Genomic DNA, 16753 nt, shown 5'->3' with positions numbered 1-16753 from the left:
ATCACTAGGAAATTGAATTGCATATTTCTGCTCTAATTCAGTGTTTGAAATACTCTTTGAATAGTTGCTTCATGCTGTGTTCGACAGAATAAAGAATGCTGATGACATATGGTACAAAAATTTTGAGGGACTGAGTGAATTGATGATTGTTATGTAATAAGAAAAAATAGAAGTAGAGAAATTATATAGTTTGTTGTCAATACTGGGACACTCTTGAGAGTTAACGAGACAATAATATGTTAAGAAAATGAAAATATTATTACACTATAGTGTAATAATTATTTTAAAAAACATTATTTTATTTATTATTTATATTATTTGTTATAATTACATCTATTATTTTTATATTATACTAATTTAGTATGTGTATGGATCATTTGCATTATATTTATTAAATTTAGAAATAAAAATTAGGCATTACAAAAACTTTGTCCCTTAGAGGCTTGATAAAAATCACAATATGTTGTCTCTCAAAGCTATGAAAAAAATTATAAGCGAATAGACACCAATTACAAACTAAAATTCACAACTGAGACTGCATTTGAAACCCAGTGTGTGTCTGGTAACTATCAGAGCATCTGTCTGGTTTTTTACTGTAAAACAAGAGAGATTTTACTACTGGAGAAACAACTGACATTCCGAAGGAGAAAGAGATCAGTTATTAATTGAATCAATGTTTGGCTGGTCTCCACAGCTTTTATTCTCTAGCTACTATTTGATTATGATTGTGAGCAAAGAGTTTATCCTCCATTAAACACAACCAGGAGAATAGCAGGGATTTATAAGATAGGAAAGCTGTGTGAGTGACATGATTTATTTGGGAGAAGTACATGCCCCAGAAGACAACAATGCAATTCATGTCACTGAGTGGTTACACAGCGTGTTCCCTTGTGACATTCATATCCGAGAGCTTTAGCGGCAGATAGGATGGCAGAGAACACTAATTATTCAGTTCCTGTTATTTTTCAGTGTTATGTTATATTTTTATAAATTAATTTCTTTAATCCAGGTACAGCCTTATGTATCCTCATTTTACATATGAGAAAATGGGTGCTTGCAAATGTCATATCACTTGCCTATGGTTATTCAGGTAGAAATTAATAGAGCTAATACTGTCTTAATCAAAAGCCAATCACTTTTCATATAAAATAGAGGCTCCAAAATGAGTTCTAAAATAAAATTAACAGAAAAAGACAAATGGCCCAATATGAATATATGAATAAGCGAAGATTCTACTCTCCAGTAATGCAGAGATAAGTTATTTGATCTACATGTCCCACTGAAAAACAACCAAAAATAACAGATATGGTACATTTTTAAACACCTTTTAAAAGCATTGAGAATTTACAAAATGTATATTTTAAGTTGTACTTTTAATTACACAATTGGCTTTTTTAGCCTATCAGTATGTGGTGTTGTTTTTAGTTCTTGGATCTCTACACTGAATTTTTTTATCCAAATTTGGAAACACTGGTAATTATTTTTTCAAATATATTTTGATGCTCCATTTTGTGTCTCTTATCCTTCTTGGACTCTAATTATACATATGTTCAATGGCTTGATATCATCTCATGTCACTCAATCTCTTATTGAGCTCATTTTCCTCTTTTATTAGAGATTAGATAATTTCAAAGGCTGTATTCAATGTCATTGTCTTTTTTACAACAGTTGCATTCTGCTATTCTGCTCTGCCAGTGAATTGTTCATTGTATATATTGTACTTGTTATTTCTAGTGTTTCAGTTATACATAATTTCCTTTTATGTTCTATCATTATGACAACTTTTCCATAAGTCTTAAAATATATTTACAATAGGTATTTATTAATTTCAACCTTGAGTCATTGTGATGTCTATTATTATTGACTGGGTCATTTTTCTTGATTGTTGATCAAATTCTGCTTCTTTGTATAATTTGTATTTGTTTTTATTATCTGCTTTGAATTTTGAATAATATAATACAGGAAATCTGGATGTTGCCTACTTGCGGAGGCCTTAAGATAGTTCTTTGAGGGCAGTTAAATTACTGGCAGATCTCTTTGATCTTGTCAGGCCTAGTTTAACTCTTCGTTGAAGAAAGTCTCTCTCTTTTTTGTTATTAGACATAGGGAATAGCCTTTACTGAAGAATATGGCCTTCACTCCTAGTGCATAGCCTTTTTGGTGCCTCACATGCCTGAGATATTCGGTGCAATCTCTCCCCTGTGGCTAGTCAATACAACTCCTTGCCCTGTGTTACCAGCAGTATCTCAGCCCCACAGTATCTGCTTTCATCAAGGCTTACAGGACCTAACTAACTGTTCACACATAGAGCAGCTCCTGGTGAAAACCCATACCAAACCCTTACTCTGACTTTAGTGCTTCCCTATGCCTCGCCTCACCATTTCAGCAGCTCTCGAACCACAGTCAATTCAGCGAATACAAGCTTTAATCTCTACCTCTCAAAACATTATTCTTACATTCCATCTCCTTGTGTCACAAGCAAAAGTACCACTAATCAGAGTTCAGATAAATGTCAGGCTTATCTCATGTCTTTTCCTTCTTTCAAAGAGGACAAGCTTATACCACCTGTCACATATGTAGAAACTGTTGCTTCATATACATTGTCCAGTTTTATCACTGTTTATCTTGAAAAGACAAGCCTAATACCAATAATTCTATTGTGGCCAAAGCCAGAAGTCCCTCTGATATGATTTATGTCCTTTAGAAATGCCTTACTCATTGGTCTGCTAGTTGAACACATCCCAGCTTTGTGTAGTTATTGTTTTATAGGTATTATATTCTGTTGTTTCAGTGGTATTTTGAAACGAAGAAAAAATACATGGGTTTGCTCAGTCCATTTTCATGAATTTGAACCACAAAACATTACTCTAACATCTAGTAGACATATTTTTGCATGTTATTTTCTTATATTTTATGCTCATCATATCTCATTTCCTGTGTTCTGAGCTTCTATTCAAAAATCGTGGATGAATGTTATTCAAAAAAAACATAATGCATTTTTGGAAGGAGGTGTTCCTAGGTATGTCTTTCTTATGTGATTTACTAGGAACAATTACATGGACAAAGAAAAGGAAAAAAAAAAAGCAATTGAAAATTTTTATCTTTCCAAATTTGAAACCCTGCAGGAGAAAAAGCTGCTGAAGGAAGGAAGGGGGAAATGACTAGCAATCATTTAAATCCTTTTAAGGTTTAGTTGTTTTTACAAATGGCATCTCTTTCAATCTCTATAACACTTAGTGGCAAATAATACTAACCATCTAAATTTTACAAAAAGGAAACACTTTTCTAAACACTCTCTCACACTTCATCAAAGGTTGAATTCAGATCATTGGTACTCCAGAGGCCATTTTGTTATCCCTTTAATATTCTGCCTTTTTAGAAGTGGGAGAAGCTTTTTTAAATTTTTTTTAAATCAATGGCCTGCAAACACTCATTTTGCCTTGCACTTGTCAGTTGTCCTAGTCTTTTTTTACATAATTTTCACAAGTCACTCTCATGAGAAATAAATTTATGGACCCAAAAATAATTTTTAAAAGTCTTCCTTCTTTTTCTATGTAACAAATAATAATTGTATTACTGTATAAAAAGCACTCTAAACTGTTTAAAATAGCTCTCCCAAGCTTACAAGCTCTAAACTTGCTTCTGTTACTAGAAATTAATATATGAAGACAATGTTCTTGGTGATCGGGTGTGGGCTTCTGTTAAGGTTCAAGTGACACACAAATTACACTTTAAAAAATACAAAATAGAATTCTTATACATTCTATTTAAGCAACCTTTTGTACAACGCTGAGACCTATTAAAAAATGAATCCTTTACAGTCTTTTTTATATTTCTGGTGTTTAGAATTCTTTGTTATTTTAGATATGCACCAGATTATTATTTTTAAAGAATTGGGGATAAGAAATATCAGTAGTAAAAAATTACATGACTTTGTATAATTCTAGAATATCCAGACTAACCAGGAAGAAATGAGAATAATAAAAGGGAATTCAGTTTAAATAATAAATGAACATATTTTACAATGGAAATATAAACATAATCATATGAGTGAGTTACTTCTAATTGAAGCCTTTAGCAAAATAGGCACTTAATATTAGTTATGAAAAATATTACTTATATAAAGATGACAAATTCAGAAATAGTAATTATATTTTTTAAAAGATTTGGGAAAATGGAAGTCTGCTTTATCCTCTTATAGTGAAGTTTTTACTAAATGCTTGTGATATCAATGTTTTTAGTATAAATCATTTTACTTTCAAACAGCATATACTCGATTAAATACAGAGAAGAAATATGGAATAAAACAAAATCTTTCGATATTCAAGCTGCCACCAGTGCTTTCTTGTCTAATTTGAAATGTGCAGTAGCTAATCATATTTTGGCACTCTCTTACCATCAAAGCATTTCATGAAACTATCCTATTACAATATAATGCTTTTTCTCAGAAGCAAAATTAACATGGATGACAGTTTAACTGACTTTTTTTTCTTCAAGTCCTGTGGCCAATTAAACAAATTGTACCATATTTTTATATTCGTTTTATTTTTAATTATTTTTAAATTTGTAGCTCTGATTTTCTTATTTTTGTTTCAGTTTCTTGATCAGAATTGAAAAACAGTGTTAATAAACTTGATAAACTCATCCTAATCTTACTTTCTGAACAAGTTTTCTCTAAGTTAGAGGGTAGTACTTGTTAATACTGGTTGTTGTTTTTAAATTTGCTTTCAGTAATTTTCAACTTCTCTTTCACCACATATATCTCAGTGAGGCAAAGAATTTATGAATCCCCAAAATTCATGTGAGGAAGAAATGTTTCAACCCAATTTGGAGGTTATCTTCTTTCAATTTTTTTAGTTTTAGTTTTAAACTTTTGCTTATAATTTAAAAAAATATATGGTTACATAACTAAAAAAAAAAGAATTATGTTTACAGAAAAATAGAAAATACTTTACCATGAACCTTTAATACTTTAAAACATTGCTTAAATAATTTTATTAAAGTCAAACTATTCCTTTCAGCATGGACTCAATGGAGCATCTGATTTCATGCCACACGTTAATATGAGACTTGCTTTCATTATTCACTTTATCTCTGGTCTTGCGTCTTTCTCTTCCTTTTTCTTTCTTTCTTTCTTTATTTCCTTCCTTCCTTCCTTCCTTCCTTCCTTCCTTCCTTCCTAGTTACTCTTTTTTCCTTCTCTCTCTCCCTCCCTTCCTCCCTCCCTTCCTTCCTTCCTTCTTTTCTAGAATAAACACTCTTCTGCCTCATAGGTGTATTTAAAATGGTGACCTTATCTTAAACACCTCTCTGATACTGGATCCACTATCTCATGTCTCAACAAACTTTCCCTATAAATAACTGATAATAAATACTTTAGCCTTGTGGGCTATAAGGTCTGTTCTGTCAACTCTGCCACTGTAGTGTGAATGAGTGTGACTGTATTCCAATAAAAACAGCTGATGAGTTGAATTTAGCCCACAGGGCATAGTTTGCCACCCCTGCACTAGACCTTTGGAATGAAAGCTTTCCATGAGTGCTGTTTCTGTCAGTTTTTCTCACTGTTCTAACCCCTAAAAGTGTACCTAAAAGTGTCTGGTACATAATAGGTATCCCATTAATCTTTGAATCTGTTAAACATATGCCTAGAATAAAACATTTGGCAAATACAATATTATATGATTTGGAAAACACTTCAATCCTATAGAAATCAAAGCTTTACTTAGTAATTATTTGGCTTGATGATAAATTACTATGCCTACAATGATAAAGGGGATTTATTTTTTCTCTTAACTCAGGTGCCACACTTGTTTTCTGTTGTGAATTCGGTTACAATAAATACATTTACTGGGCTAATTTCTGGATAGACTTTGATATAGTGACATGCTCTTCACTGTCTTTGAATTACATGTGATTGTCACATTGAGTTATTTCCAGACTTAGATTTCAAGTCCTTCATCATGTTTAGGCTAAAGACCTCATTAACTTAGTAGTCCTGCCATCTTGCCTGTCTTTGAGCCTGTTCATTTCATGGAATACTTTCACCTTGATTGATGGGTATAATCCAGCGGTGTTTGGTTGCTTGAAGTTATTTTCTTTAATACTAAGCTTAGTGTATGCCTATCTTCATACTTCAACAATGGAAAGCAGAAGCAGAAATTATTTTGGAAAATTTAGCTGACATCTATGTGGAATGTCCAGTACAAATGATCAAACCTCAGAGAATTCTTACTGCCAGCATGGTTTTATGTAGGTGTAACTGCTCTCTCATGATCACTTATCATAAAGCAAGAGACAATTGGGTGAAGGTAGCTTTTTGTCTGCTCTTTTTGGTACAAAAACTAAACAGAATAGAGCAAATAAGGAAAAACGGTTTTGCAGCGGGAAGGCAACTTTAAAGAAAAATGATGTTCATAGCTATCCTGCCAGTAGCTGGCAAAGCAGTTTTTACAAAACATATTTAATGTTTATAACCACTTGGAGGCTGGAGAAAGAGTAATACTTCGAAAATATGTTTAATGTTTTGAAGCACTCAGTGGCCAAAAAGCAACTCCCGCTAACATATATTTAATGCTTAGAGTCATTTGGCTGTTAGGGAGAAAAAAAAAGGAACTTGTTAATTTTTAACATTTATTGCTGATCAGTGGCCGCTAAAGCAACTATCGATGCAGCATGTTTTATGTTTAGGGACACACTGTGCTGCTACTAAAACAATTCATACACTTCTCTCAAAGCCATACAAAAACTGTCAATATCATTACCTTTGCAATTGTACCACTAATAAAATCATAGGAATCGAACAAAGGAATAAAATGCTCCCTGAACACACAGTCATAACATCTTATGACCCTGAAAATAGTTCCACCATGCTGTGTGCTGTGGCTACTTCACTGCTGATACTGGAGGGATCACCAGGCCTTGTTCAATTTCAACAAATGTGTTAAAGTGACTTAGCAGATTCCAAAGCAAAAGTATAATCTGATAATTGGCATTTCTTACAAATCAACAGCTTGTCTCCACACATTAAGGTAAAAGAGTACTCACCAAAGAGGATGTAAATTGGAATAGAAAGTCTGTTAGGTTTTTAAATAGACTTGGTACAGTTTGTAGGAAAAAAAAAAAAAAAAACGATAGTAAATATTGAGCTTATGTGTCAGAGGGAGTGATTATATGAAAAAAAAAAGGATTAAGATAATTAGCTGGACCTTTCATTCTAGTTTTTTAAGGATGATCAACAAAACTTAACAGGATCCTTCCTCATTCATTGATCACACCTTTCCAGGTACTGTGGTAAGTGTTGCTCATAAATTTGCAATAACTCTGGGAATAAGGTATTTTTATTCCTCATTTTCAGGTAAGAAAACCAAAGCACAAGGAGGTAAAATAACCTATGCATATACTCAAAACTAGGAAATGGTTGTGCAGAGAACTGAATTAACAAGTTCGACAACCACATACTGCATGACCAGGGCATGTTACCACAGAGTTCTGAGTTCGGTCCTCTTTCTCACTCTTGAAGTTTTTTTTTTTTTTTAATTAACTGTAAGAAAGAATAAGAAAGAATAAGAAAGATACCTCCCGATTTGCAGAAAAGTTTCAGAAACTAGTATTTTTAGGGGGTGAGGGAGAAGGATTTTTGCCTTATCAACCACTTCCTAGGTCATCTTCAGATTCTCACATAAAAATCTGGATTCAGCTCAACAAATTAAGAAATAAAAAAAGACAGAACCCTGATATAAACACTATTAATGCATGTGAAAATATAACCCAGAGACATTCACTTTTAGAAACACTAAGTCCCTTTATGAATCAAAGAGAGCCTCTTCTTCTTTGCTCATTTGCTAGAATAATTCAGTCCTCAAGCCTACCTGGGGTGGAAAGAGGTAGGCTTTGGTGCTGGCAGAGGTATGGGGATGTGGAAGCTGGGAGGAGCTGCAATGGAACAGAGCAAGAGATCGGATCCTGCGCAGAATGAGGAAGGTGTGCACACTGAAGGACTAGCAAGGGGTATCAGACATTAGTTGGTGTGAGGACAGCATCTTTGCATGGGAAACATAGCCCAGCGTGAGGATTCAAAGCCCAAGTGAGGTGAGCAAAACCTCTATGATGAGAGAGAAAACAGTGGAAACAGGCAGTGCAGATTCTCAAAGCTGGAATGGAATCATCAAGTCATCTGCCATGGGTCTGAAGCATTGGTAGCAATGAAAGATTGGTTGTAAACAGGGGCTTGATCAAATGAGAAAATACATTCGGGTAACAAGAGCCAAATTTCCACTCTTAGAAGAGAGTTAAAACTTATAAAGGGTTTAAGAAAAACTGGAGTAAATGATAGTGTTAGATTGGAGTTGGAGGTATTGGTATAAAATTATGTCTCTCAATATATGTAAAAGGACACTGAAATAAATATTATATCTATATCTATATATACATAGGTATATTCTTTAGTTATGTCTACTGAGAGGGTCTGGGAGAAATGATAGCAAAGAACACACATAGCAACTAGATTTTGGCTTCTAAATATTATTCTTCATATAATAGACTTCTTTGGAGAAATAGCTTATTCCATAGTTGGGGCAAGAAAGGTATAAAACAAGTCCCAATCATATTTTTGGGCTAGAAAATAAGGAATAATTTAAATAATTCACTGGTAATATCTAAAAGACACAAAAATCAGCTTAAAAGAGCTATCATTGGCCAAATCTAAAATTTCAATACTAAAATAAATAATGATACAAATATATTAGGATCATTTTAATAGAATGAGAAACCTTGAGACCACACTGATATAAATTTAAAAAATTAGTAATTTGAAAGTGCGATGAGAACCAGGTATTTTCTCCAGTTTCAAAATACCTCTTACCAAAATATGTAACAATCACAAAGAGCTAAAGGGTAACTTTATAATGAAGTCACATCTAATGTAGGAAAGATGGACCTCGGTTACATACGCCTCCAATAATCACACCATTGTCTAATCTCTTTTCCTGTAGCGGGGAATGGACTTATCAGGTGGGTCCTAATAAATGGAATATGGAAGAAGTGAAGAAGTGATAGGATATCAATTCCCAGATGACAACCACATGAGTGAGCCTGGAAGTGCATCCCACCACAGGTGAATTTGCAGATGTGACCACATTCCAGACTGCCAACTTGACTCTAAATTCCTGAGAGTCTTTGAAGCAGAGACACTCCGTTAAGCTGAGCCCAAACGCATGACTCAGGTAAAACGAGAGATAATACGTATTTGTAGTTTAAAGCCTCTAAATCCTGGGGCAAGTTGTTACATAGTAGTAGATAATACCAATTTTGCACCAGGTGCTGCCAAAGCAAATATGTAACACGTGAGAATGGTTTTGCAGTCAGGCAGTGGTCCTTGAGGAGAATGTCAGCACAAAGTGCCTTCAACAAACTATTTATTGAATGGTGGACTTGGAATGTGCTGCAGATAAGGGCTGGCAGGAAAGTAAGAACATCATATTGGAAATGAGAGAAACAAAGATCATTATCACAAAGTGATGGAAAATTTAGGAAAAAGCATTGCGTGCATTTACCTGGACAATAGAAGATGGATCTAGTGGCTTTTAAACAAAAAGGATCTGGGTCTTGCTGGTTTTAAAGATTCTGGGTCTTTCCAGATGGCAGAAGATGGTAAAATTAAAAATGGTTTCTAAATACAGATTAAATCCAGGGCACAAAGGGAAGCACAGTCCAAAGATAAAGCCATAGGAATGACTGTAAAATCTTTTGTTAAGACCTTAGAAAGTCAAGGATGGTCCATTGACTTACTGTCTAGTCAGACAAATTCTCTCTTGAGATTAATAGTAAGTATGGCTCAAAGCCTCTCCAGCAAACAGTGAGGATCCTAGATCATGTAAGAGCTTTGTCATTCAGGCATCTCAGTTGAGTTTACGTTAGAGAAGGATTTATCTTGAGATTTGTTGACTAATTCAGTCAACCCCGAGAAAACTCATGGGATACCCATACTACTTATATGTTCTTAAAAAGAGTGCTATGTGCAGAAAAATCAGAAGCATGAACTGGAGGAAAAAAAGAGATTGTACAGTTCAAGGAAGCCTTTGGAGCCACTGGATTCTATTGGCAAGAAGCCTAAATAGAGAGTGCTTATTTGCAAGTCACATTCTACTTAACAAAAGGGGAAGGAGACCTCAGAAGGTGGAACCAAGAGCCCAGGCAGTGGAACTGAGACCCCTGGGCAAATATCTCCAAGCTTTGAACCTAATTAAAGAGCTTTCAACATTTACCAGCTAGATTTCAGAAATGTGAGGGGCCAGTAACTCCTTTCTGTTGTGCATTCTCCCCTACTTTTTGAAGAGAAATATCTAAAGAAGTCATCTCATGCACATTTCACCATTGTATATTAGGTACGTAGGAAGTAATTAACAGTTCTCTTTGGTATCACAGGTCTATAGATCAAGAGGAATTTAATACAAGGTGCCTCATTTGCACTCAAATGATGAGCTTCCAGACTTTGAACATATGCAATAATGGGACCAAAATTGGAGCATCCTAGAAAGGGGCTGAATATATATTACATGACAGAGCAACATGAATAATTGGGGGCAGCAGATAGACTGTTCTAGGAAGACGATAAGAGAGCCCTTATTGATCCCAGAGGTGTTTTCTCTTTCTCCAGCTCTTTTAGATAGATCACCTTGGGGAAGCTAGCTGCCATGTCATGAGGTGGCCCTGTAGAGATCTCCATGTAGCAAGGGACGGAGGCCTGCCAACGACTGCGTGAGTAAGCCTGAAAGCAAATTCCTGCCTCTCGCTGTTATGCCTTTAGATAAGACCATAACTCCAGCCAATGGCTGGGCTGCAACCTCTTGAGAAACCTTAAACCAGAGTTGCCCAGCTAAGCTCTTTTCAGATATCTATGTTCTTGTGAGATAATAAATGCTTGTTTTACACTGCTAAGTTTTGGGTTAATTTTTTTGTGCAGCCATAGATAACTAATACAAAACCTTTATGAAGTAATAAAAATGAACATCATTATTAATGGAACAAATCGAAACCATGATTCCCTTGATAAGATACAATCTATGTGACGTAGCTAACGAAGAGGCATATGCTGAATATGTAATGCGGAAACCTCAGAAAAACCCAATTACAGGTTGAAAAAAACTAAGGTCACTTGGCATTTAAATGCCATATGTGATTTTGACCTTGAATGTTTTGTTATATAAGACATTATTGAAGAAATTGATGAAGCCTGAATGGGGTCTAAGTATCAGATTGCAATAATGCATTAAAGTTAATCTCCTGACTTTAATCATTATATTTTGATTATACAAAGAGAATATCTTTATTTGTAGAAAATAGCCAATATCCTATCTCCAACCTCCTGACAAAGACTCTGCTTATGGAACACAGCTAGAAACCAATGCTAGTTTACCTGTTTCTACTATACTACTTGAGTTGTTCTCTGTGGCTATGGCTGGCTCATAGATGAAATAATATATCTGCTTTATCATTTCTTGGTTGTCTCCCTATGGCATTTTCATGAAAGGAAGAAAATGTGGAAATTTATACATTTTCTAAATTATAATAATGATAAAATAGATCAATGTTAAGCATAGTAACAGCCTTCCTATTTCTTTCTTGGAATTGGACTATCTAAATATGGTCATGTAGAAAATATTTTCTGTTTAATAACCTACTAAAAACTCTACCAAAAATCTTAGCATTTATTCCCAAGTTTCATGTAAAACAAGATAGAGTTCATTAAAAAAAAGGAGGAAGGACATGTTAATAGGTTTTTTCTTTGTTTATTTTATTAAGCCAGCAGTGTGATTCCTTTTAGGTGTATCTTGTTTTATTTAAACTTGTTTTTACATCAGCGGATGAGAGATATCTATTCTTCAGATTTTGTATTAATCAGGGACTCCTATTCTTAAATTAACATAACATATTATATTATTATGCATTTCAACACACAGTCCAAAATCTTAACCAGATCATCTGAGTTTGAAAACTAAATTTAAGACCCCCAAAGACATTTTAAAAGCCACTATCCTTAGGAAAAAGGTATAACTGATTATAATTAATTTTGTTCTAAAGAGTGTGGGAGTCATTCCTATTTTCTGATACATAAGAATGAAGTTTTCATATAAAAATAAAGACCAATAATTAAGTTATCGTATGCATGGCGTTATCATAACGGTTAAATAAAATGGTGAAATGAAACTCTAGTTAGATCACCTGGCCCCTAACTATTGCTCAGGAAATGGTAGGTCATATTACATAAAATGTGACTCCGAATTGACATCTATAAAAGATCGTCATAAAGACCTGGTTACCAATAATCTAACCAGCTGCTTGAAAATGGCTTAGCTCAGGCAGCAGAAGATAATACAAGTATGAATATGGATTTGAAAATGTTAAACCTGTCAGCACTCTAGGAAAAGTAACTTAAACTGCATACCCTACTGATACATAATCACCAGCTATTAAAGAGGGCACATTATGGTAATTCATTGTTACTCTAGTGATCTTAAAAAATTAAGACCACATTCGTAATGACCAAATTTGTCTCCAAGGAGTAACTCTGAGTTGGGGAATATCTGGATCGTTAAGTTATCTCCTTAGGTCACAGTAAAAGCACTTTATCCACGAATATTACTTACATGGCATATAGGATGTCACACAATTTAGTAATAAAGTGACCTTTCTCTTAACAATTCATACACGCACATATACATAGAATTTTCTTCAGTTTTCGGGAACTAAATATATTCCACAGTCTTACAAATCTTAAATATTGATTTTCCTCTGAAATCTTTGCCCACGTGCTCACCACCATCTCTCCTTTGCACAGTTATGTTCTTTGCAAATTTCACTTTAGTTAATTTTCATTCCCGGTTTAATCATTCACAGTATTTTCAGATGTACAATCTACTAATGCCAAATTGACACCTGCATAATAAACTTTGTTTTAATGTTCCACTCTTTCTTTATATTCTGTATTACAAAATAAATTATTTTAATACATGTATTTTTAAATTGGTCGATTCTTCTCTTTTATTGAACATGAAATAGTAACATTTTCAATGATTGGGAGAGAGTTATTGCCTAGAAAATACCTCAAACATGTATATGAAACCGATAATGAGGTGTGCTGCAGCAATAGCTATGCCACCTAGTATACCATGTTGAGCTTCATCTGGTTCTGACCAAAAATTATTCTGATATTCTAAGAAAAATAATTCCGAGGCAGGAACTGCTTAAAAGGGATATGGAGAAAGAAAATGAGAAAAGAATAATTGTTAGACAAAGGAATTTAGAGCAGTGGAGCATTTCCATATGGTAAGAAGGATATGCTTGAGAATGGGGTTCAGTTCTAGAAACATCAATATGATGCCTGGATGCACAGTAGGTTTTGGTTAGCTTTAGGTTGGTCATGTATAAGCTGAAACAACAAATACCATAAATCTAACAGGGTGTCCTGTGTTTTTTGACTATATGTGTATAGGCAGGATTATAAGGAATGGCAAGAGTAGTGGGCGATAGGTATTTAATTTCTAATATTTAATTTATATGCGGTGCTCATATTTTTTAATATTTATTTGAAAAGTGCACATTATGTAAATGTAGTCCCAGAATTTCTAGGTGAACTCATAGCATGTGATGTGGTTTCATATTCAAAAGAAATATTCCTCTGTTATTAAAAAAAAAAATAACAATACAAAGGGAGGGTACACTGAACATCAGTTTAAGTATTTATTTGGAGTCTCTTGAATAATCTATGAGAAATTTCGATTATGGCACATGGCAAAACATTTTAAAGAACCTATTCTCCCATAGATCCTTCTGAATCCTCACAGCAGCACAGAAAGTTATGTCTCAGCACCATAGCACACAAAAGCTATTTTGTTCTCTCATTCACCTACCGCTTGCCTGATTTTCCAGATTTATTTCTCTCTTCAGGCACTAGCTGTGAACTCTTTATGTAAAGGCTCAGACTCTGCAGCTACCCTTTATCCTAATTGGCACAACAAAAGACCTAATTGTTCATTTAATAAGATAGAATTTTCTAATACTGTACAGAGGTGTGTATGTTTGCTTTAAGGATGCTGTTTCAGTAATAAAGAGCCACTGAGGGTCAAAAATTCATGTAAACTCTCCAATTTACATGAAGTCAGCACCAGGTTAAACTATTTATTACTAAATAGCATTGTCTTCTTAAAAGCTATAATTTTTCGCAAAACATTACCTTCATTTTTCTCCTCCTGTAAGATCAAGTCACAATTTTTTAAAAAATTGTTCTTTCCCATTTTCAGGGACTACTTTTTAATAAGATACCTTCCAATTGTATTTCTAAATCTCCAGTAACCATAGCACTCCATAAAAGAGGCAGCTCAAAAAATATAGCAGAAATTGAATAACAGATATACAACACTGAGTATGCACACAAAATTTTTAAATCTAAGTGAACAAGTCTGAGCTGACTTATCAGGTCAAGGAGAGAATGTAGTCTTTAAATGCCTATGTCACAGACACAATTTCAAGTGCGTTTATGGTAAATCCATGTGACAACACCTATAGCCAGTAACCTGCTTCTGCCCTCAAAGTATTCTGTGCCACCTTCTTTTTGTATCTGGGATGATTGTAGGAACAGCAGAAGCCCTCTGAGAAGTGTCAGGCATAGAAAATATTAGCAAAGTCTCACATACACGTTTCAAGTTGGAAGCTGGAAGTGATGAGTAGGTTTATCTTATTAATGTGCTAGAAACTAAAATTGGCTTTGAAATAAAGTGAGGGATTCGCAATGGTGACTGAGGAATAAATATTGTAATTTAAAATTGTCATTAAAGCTGGAATCCTTAACTCTCGACCTTAAAATACATATTATAGGACTTTATAAATTTAGGTCGTTGTCAAAATATGAATTCACATTATTATTAATTATTAAGAATGATGATGATACTATAGCTTAATTGTAAATTTATTCTACTAATAACTTCATAACAATATTTGTTTTTTATTGTGATGGTTTAACTACTATAGGTTAACTGTAGCCTCAAAGAAAACAATATCATCTTTCTGGAATCTCTATTGATAGCTACAAAAGATGCAACACACCCCTTTCTGGGCTACTTCCAGACTCAGATGCAATACATGCTTTGGATAATTTATTTTGAGCCAAGAATTACTATCTGGTGTTTGCTGGATATGATAGTTACTTCCAGCACTGTGTAGACATCTAAAATTGTAATGATAATTTCAATACAAAGTGAGATTTGTACTTAAAGTACAAAAGGAATTCTATGAGTTTAGGGACATGAAAAGATTGGAAAATAGTGAAGACTGTTATATAGCCTAAAAATTTATGTATCTATTTACGTATTTAGAATGTAACAAAAAGGAGAAAATGTTGAAAAAATAAATGAAAATAATTGTATCCTCTGCAGTGGAAGAATAATCTCTGGGTTACAAAAAACGATGTTTATATCAATCTCTAGAACATAAATGTTGAGAAGGCCTTGTAGCATATGACGGAATTTTGATTAGTCTACTCACCCACAGGAGACATTTCTGGGACGCTAGCGACATAAGGTCCATCCAAAAACTTTGGCTCGTTATCATTAATATCCTGTACTTTGATAATGAATTCTGATTCAGGCTCCAGGGGCTTCCTGGTTTCTATGTCCACAGCCTGAGCACGAAGCGTGTAGAAAGGTTTTTCTTCTCTATCCAGGCTCCTTATTGCGTGAATGTCCCCTGTAGTTTCATCAATGGTAAAAACGGTGCCAGCGCCATCTCCTGAGAGGGTGTATTTAACAGTGCCCTCTCCCTTATCTAAGTCGGAATGGAGCTTTGGGGGCAGGGCAGGAGGAGGGGGGAGAGAGAGAGAGAGAAGACCATTAAGTGGATAGGTAGTCCTATGTTCAGAAATCATACAATTTTTCATCAGCAAAGTTAAACAAAATAAAAATCTTATAGTTCTTTTTTCCTTTTTTTTTTTTTTAAATCAACTTAACATTTTAAATACACACCAAAAAAAAGTTTGAAAAATCTATGGTGAACATCTATGTATCCCAAAGATTCCACCATTTACCTTTTAATCTACTTGGCTTATCACATAGATTACATATACCTTCTTTCATTCATCCTCTGTTAATTCATTCTATTTCTTGGTGTGTCACAGAGATCAGAAGTATAACCCCCAAACACATCACCATGCATAAATACAACTATTCTGCACATTTGTACATATTTACTTCTTTTATATACTTTTGGAGATAAAATTTTCATAAAAAGAAAAGCACAAATCTTACCTATACTTAATTTCATTTTAAATGATTGTTAAAATTAAAATAAATTTGCTCATAAATACCAAGTCATACACCCTCCAAATATCCTGAAGGTAGAAATCAAGGACCTGAATTTAGTGGAAGATAAGATAAAGGAATTTAGTAAACATTAAATATTTCATTTGAAAGGAGAGGAGAATTTTGGCAGGCCAGGACTGTTTCAATTATGCATGATAGAGTTATCTCATTTTAATAGACTGACTTTCAATGAGTTATTCAATATTACACATCCAAATAATGGGTAGAATCACTGATTATCTTTTCGAAGTCAAAGCCAAATTGCTTGTTCTAATTTGTTCTATATGTTTGAAAACGTATAGAAAATTTTTGAATTTTTGCTAATTTCTTTTGAAATTCAACATATGTATAATTTACTACTATAGCATGGAATAAGATACACATAAATAGTGTAGGAGAGAGGA

At 34.0% G+C, this 16753-nt stretch overlaps 1 protein-coding gene across 2 annotated transcripts in view; it reads right to left on the bottom strand.

Annotated features, from left to right (window-relative positions):
* CDH12 (cadherin 12) overlaps nt 1-16753 on the bottom strand; it is a 332500-nt gene that overhangs the window by 146377 nt on the left and 169370 nt on the right. For both annotated transcript variants that reach the window (XM_025043537.1, XM_025043538.1), the window contains exon 3: nt 15538-15832. In XM_025043537.1, coding sequence (XP_024899305.1) covers nt 15538-15832 — 295 coding nt within the window. The remainder of the gene's footprint in view (nt 1-15537; nt 15833-16753) is intronic.

This window comes from Pteropus alecto, unplaced genomic scaffold (assembly GCF_000325575.1).
Source record: "Pteropus alecto unplaced genomic scaffold, ASM32557v1 scaffold152, whole genome shotgun sequence".
In the NCBI taxonomy this organism is placed as follows: domain Eukaryota; kingdom Metazoa; phylum Chordata; class Mammalia; order Chiroptera; family Pteropodidae; genus Pteropus; species Pteropus alecto.
The sequence above is the reverse complement of the archived record's forward strand: the minus strand, read 5'-3'. Positions and strand labels throughout refer to the sequence as shown.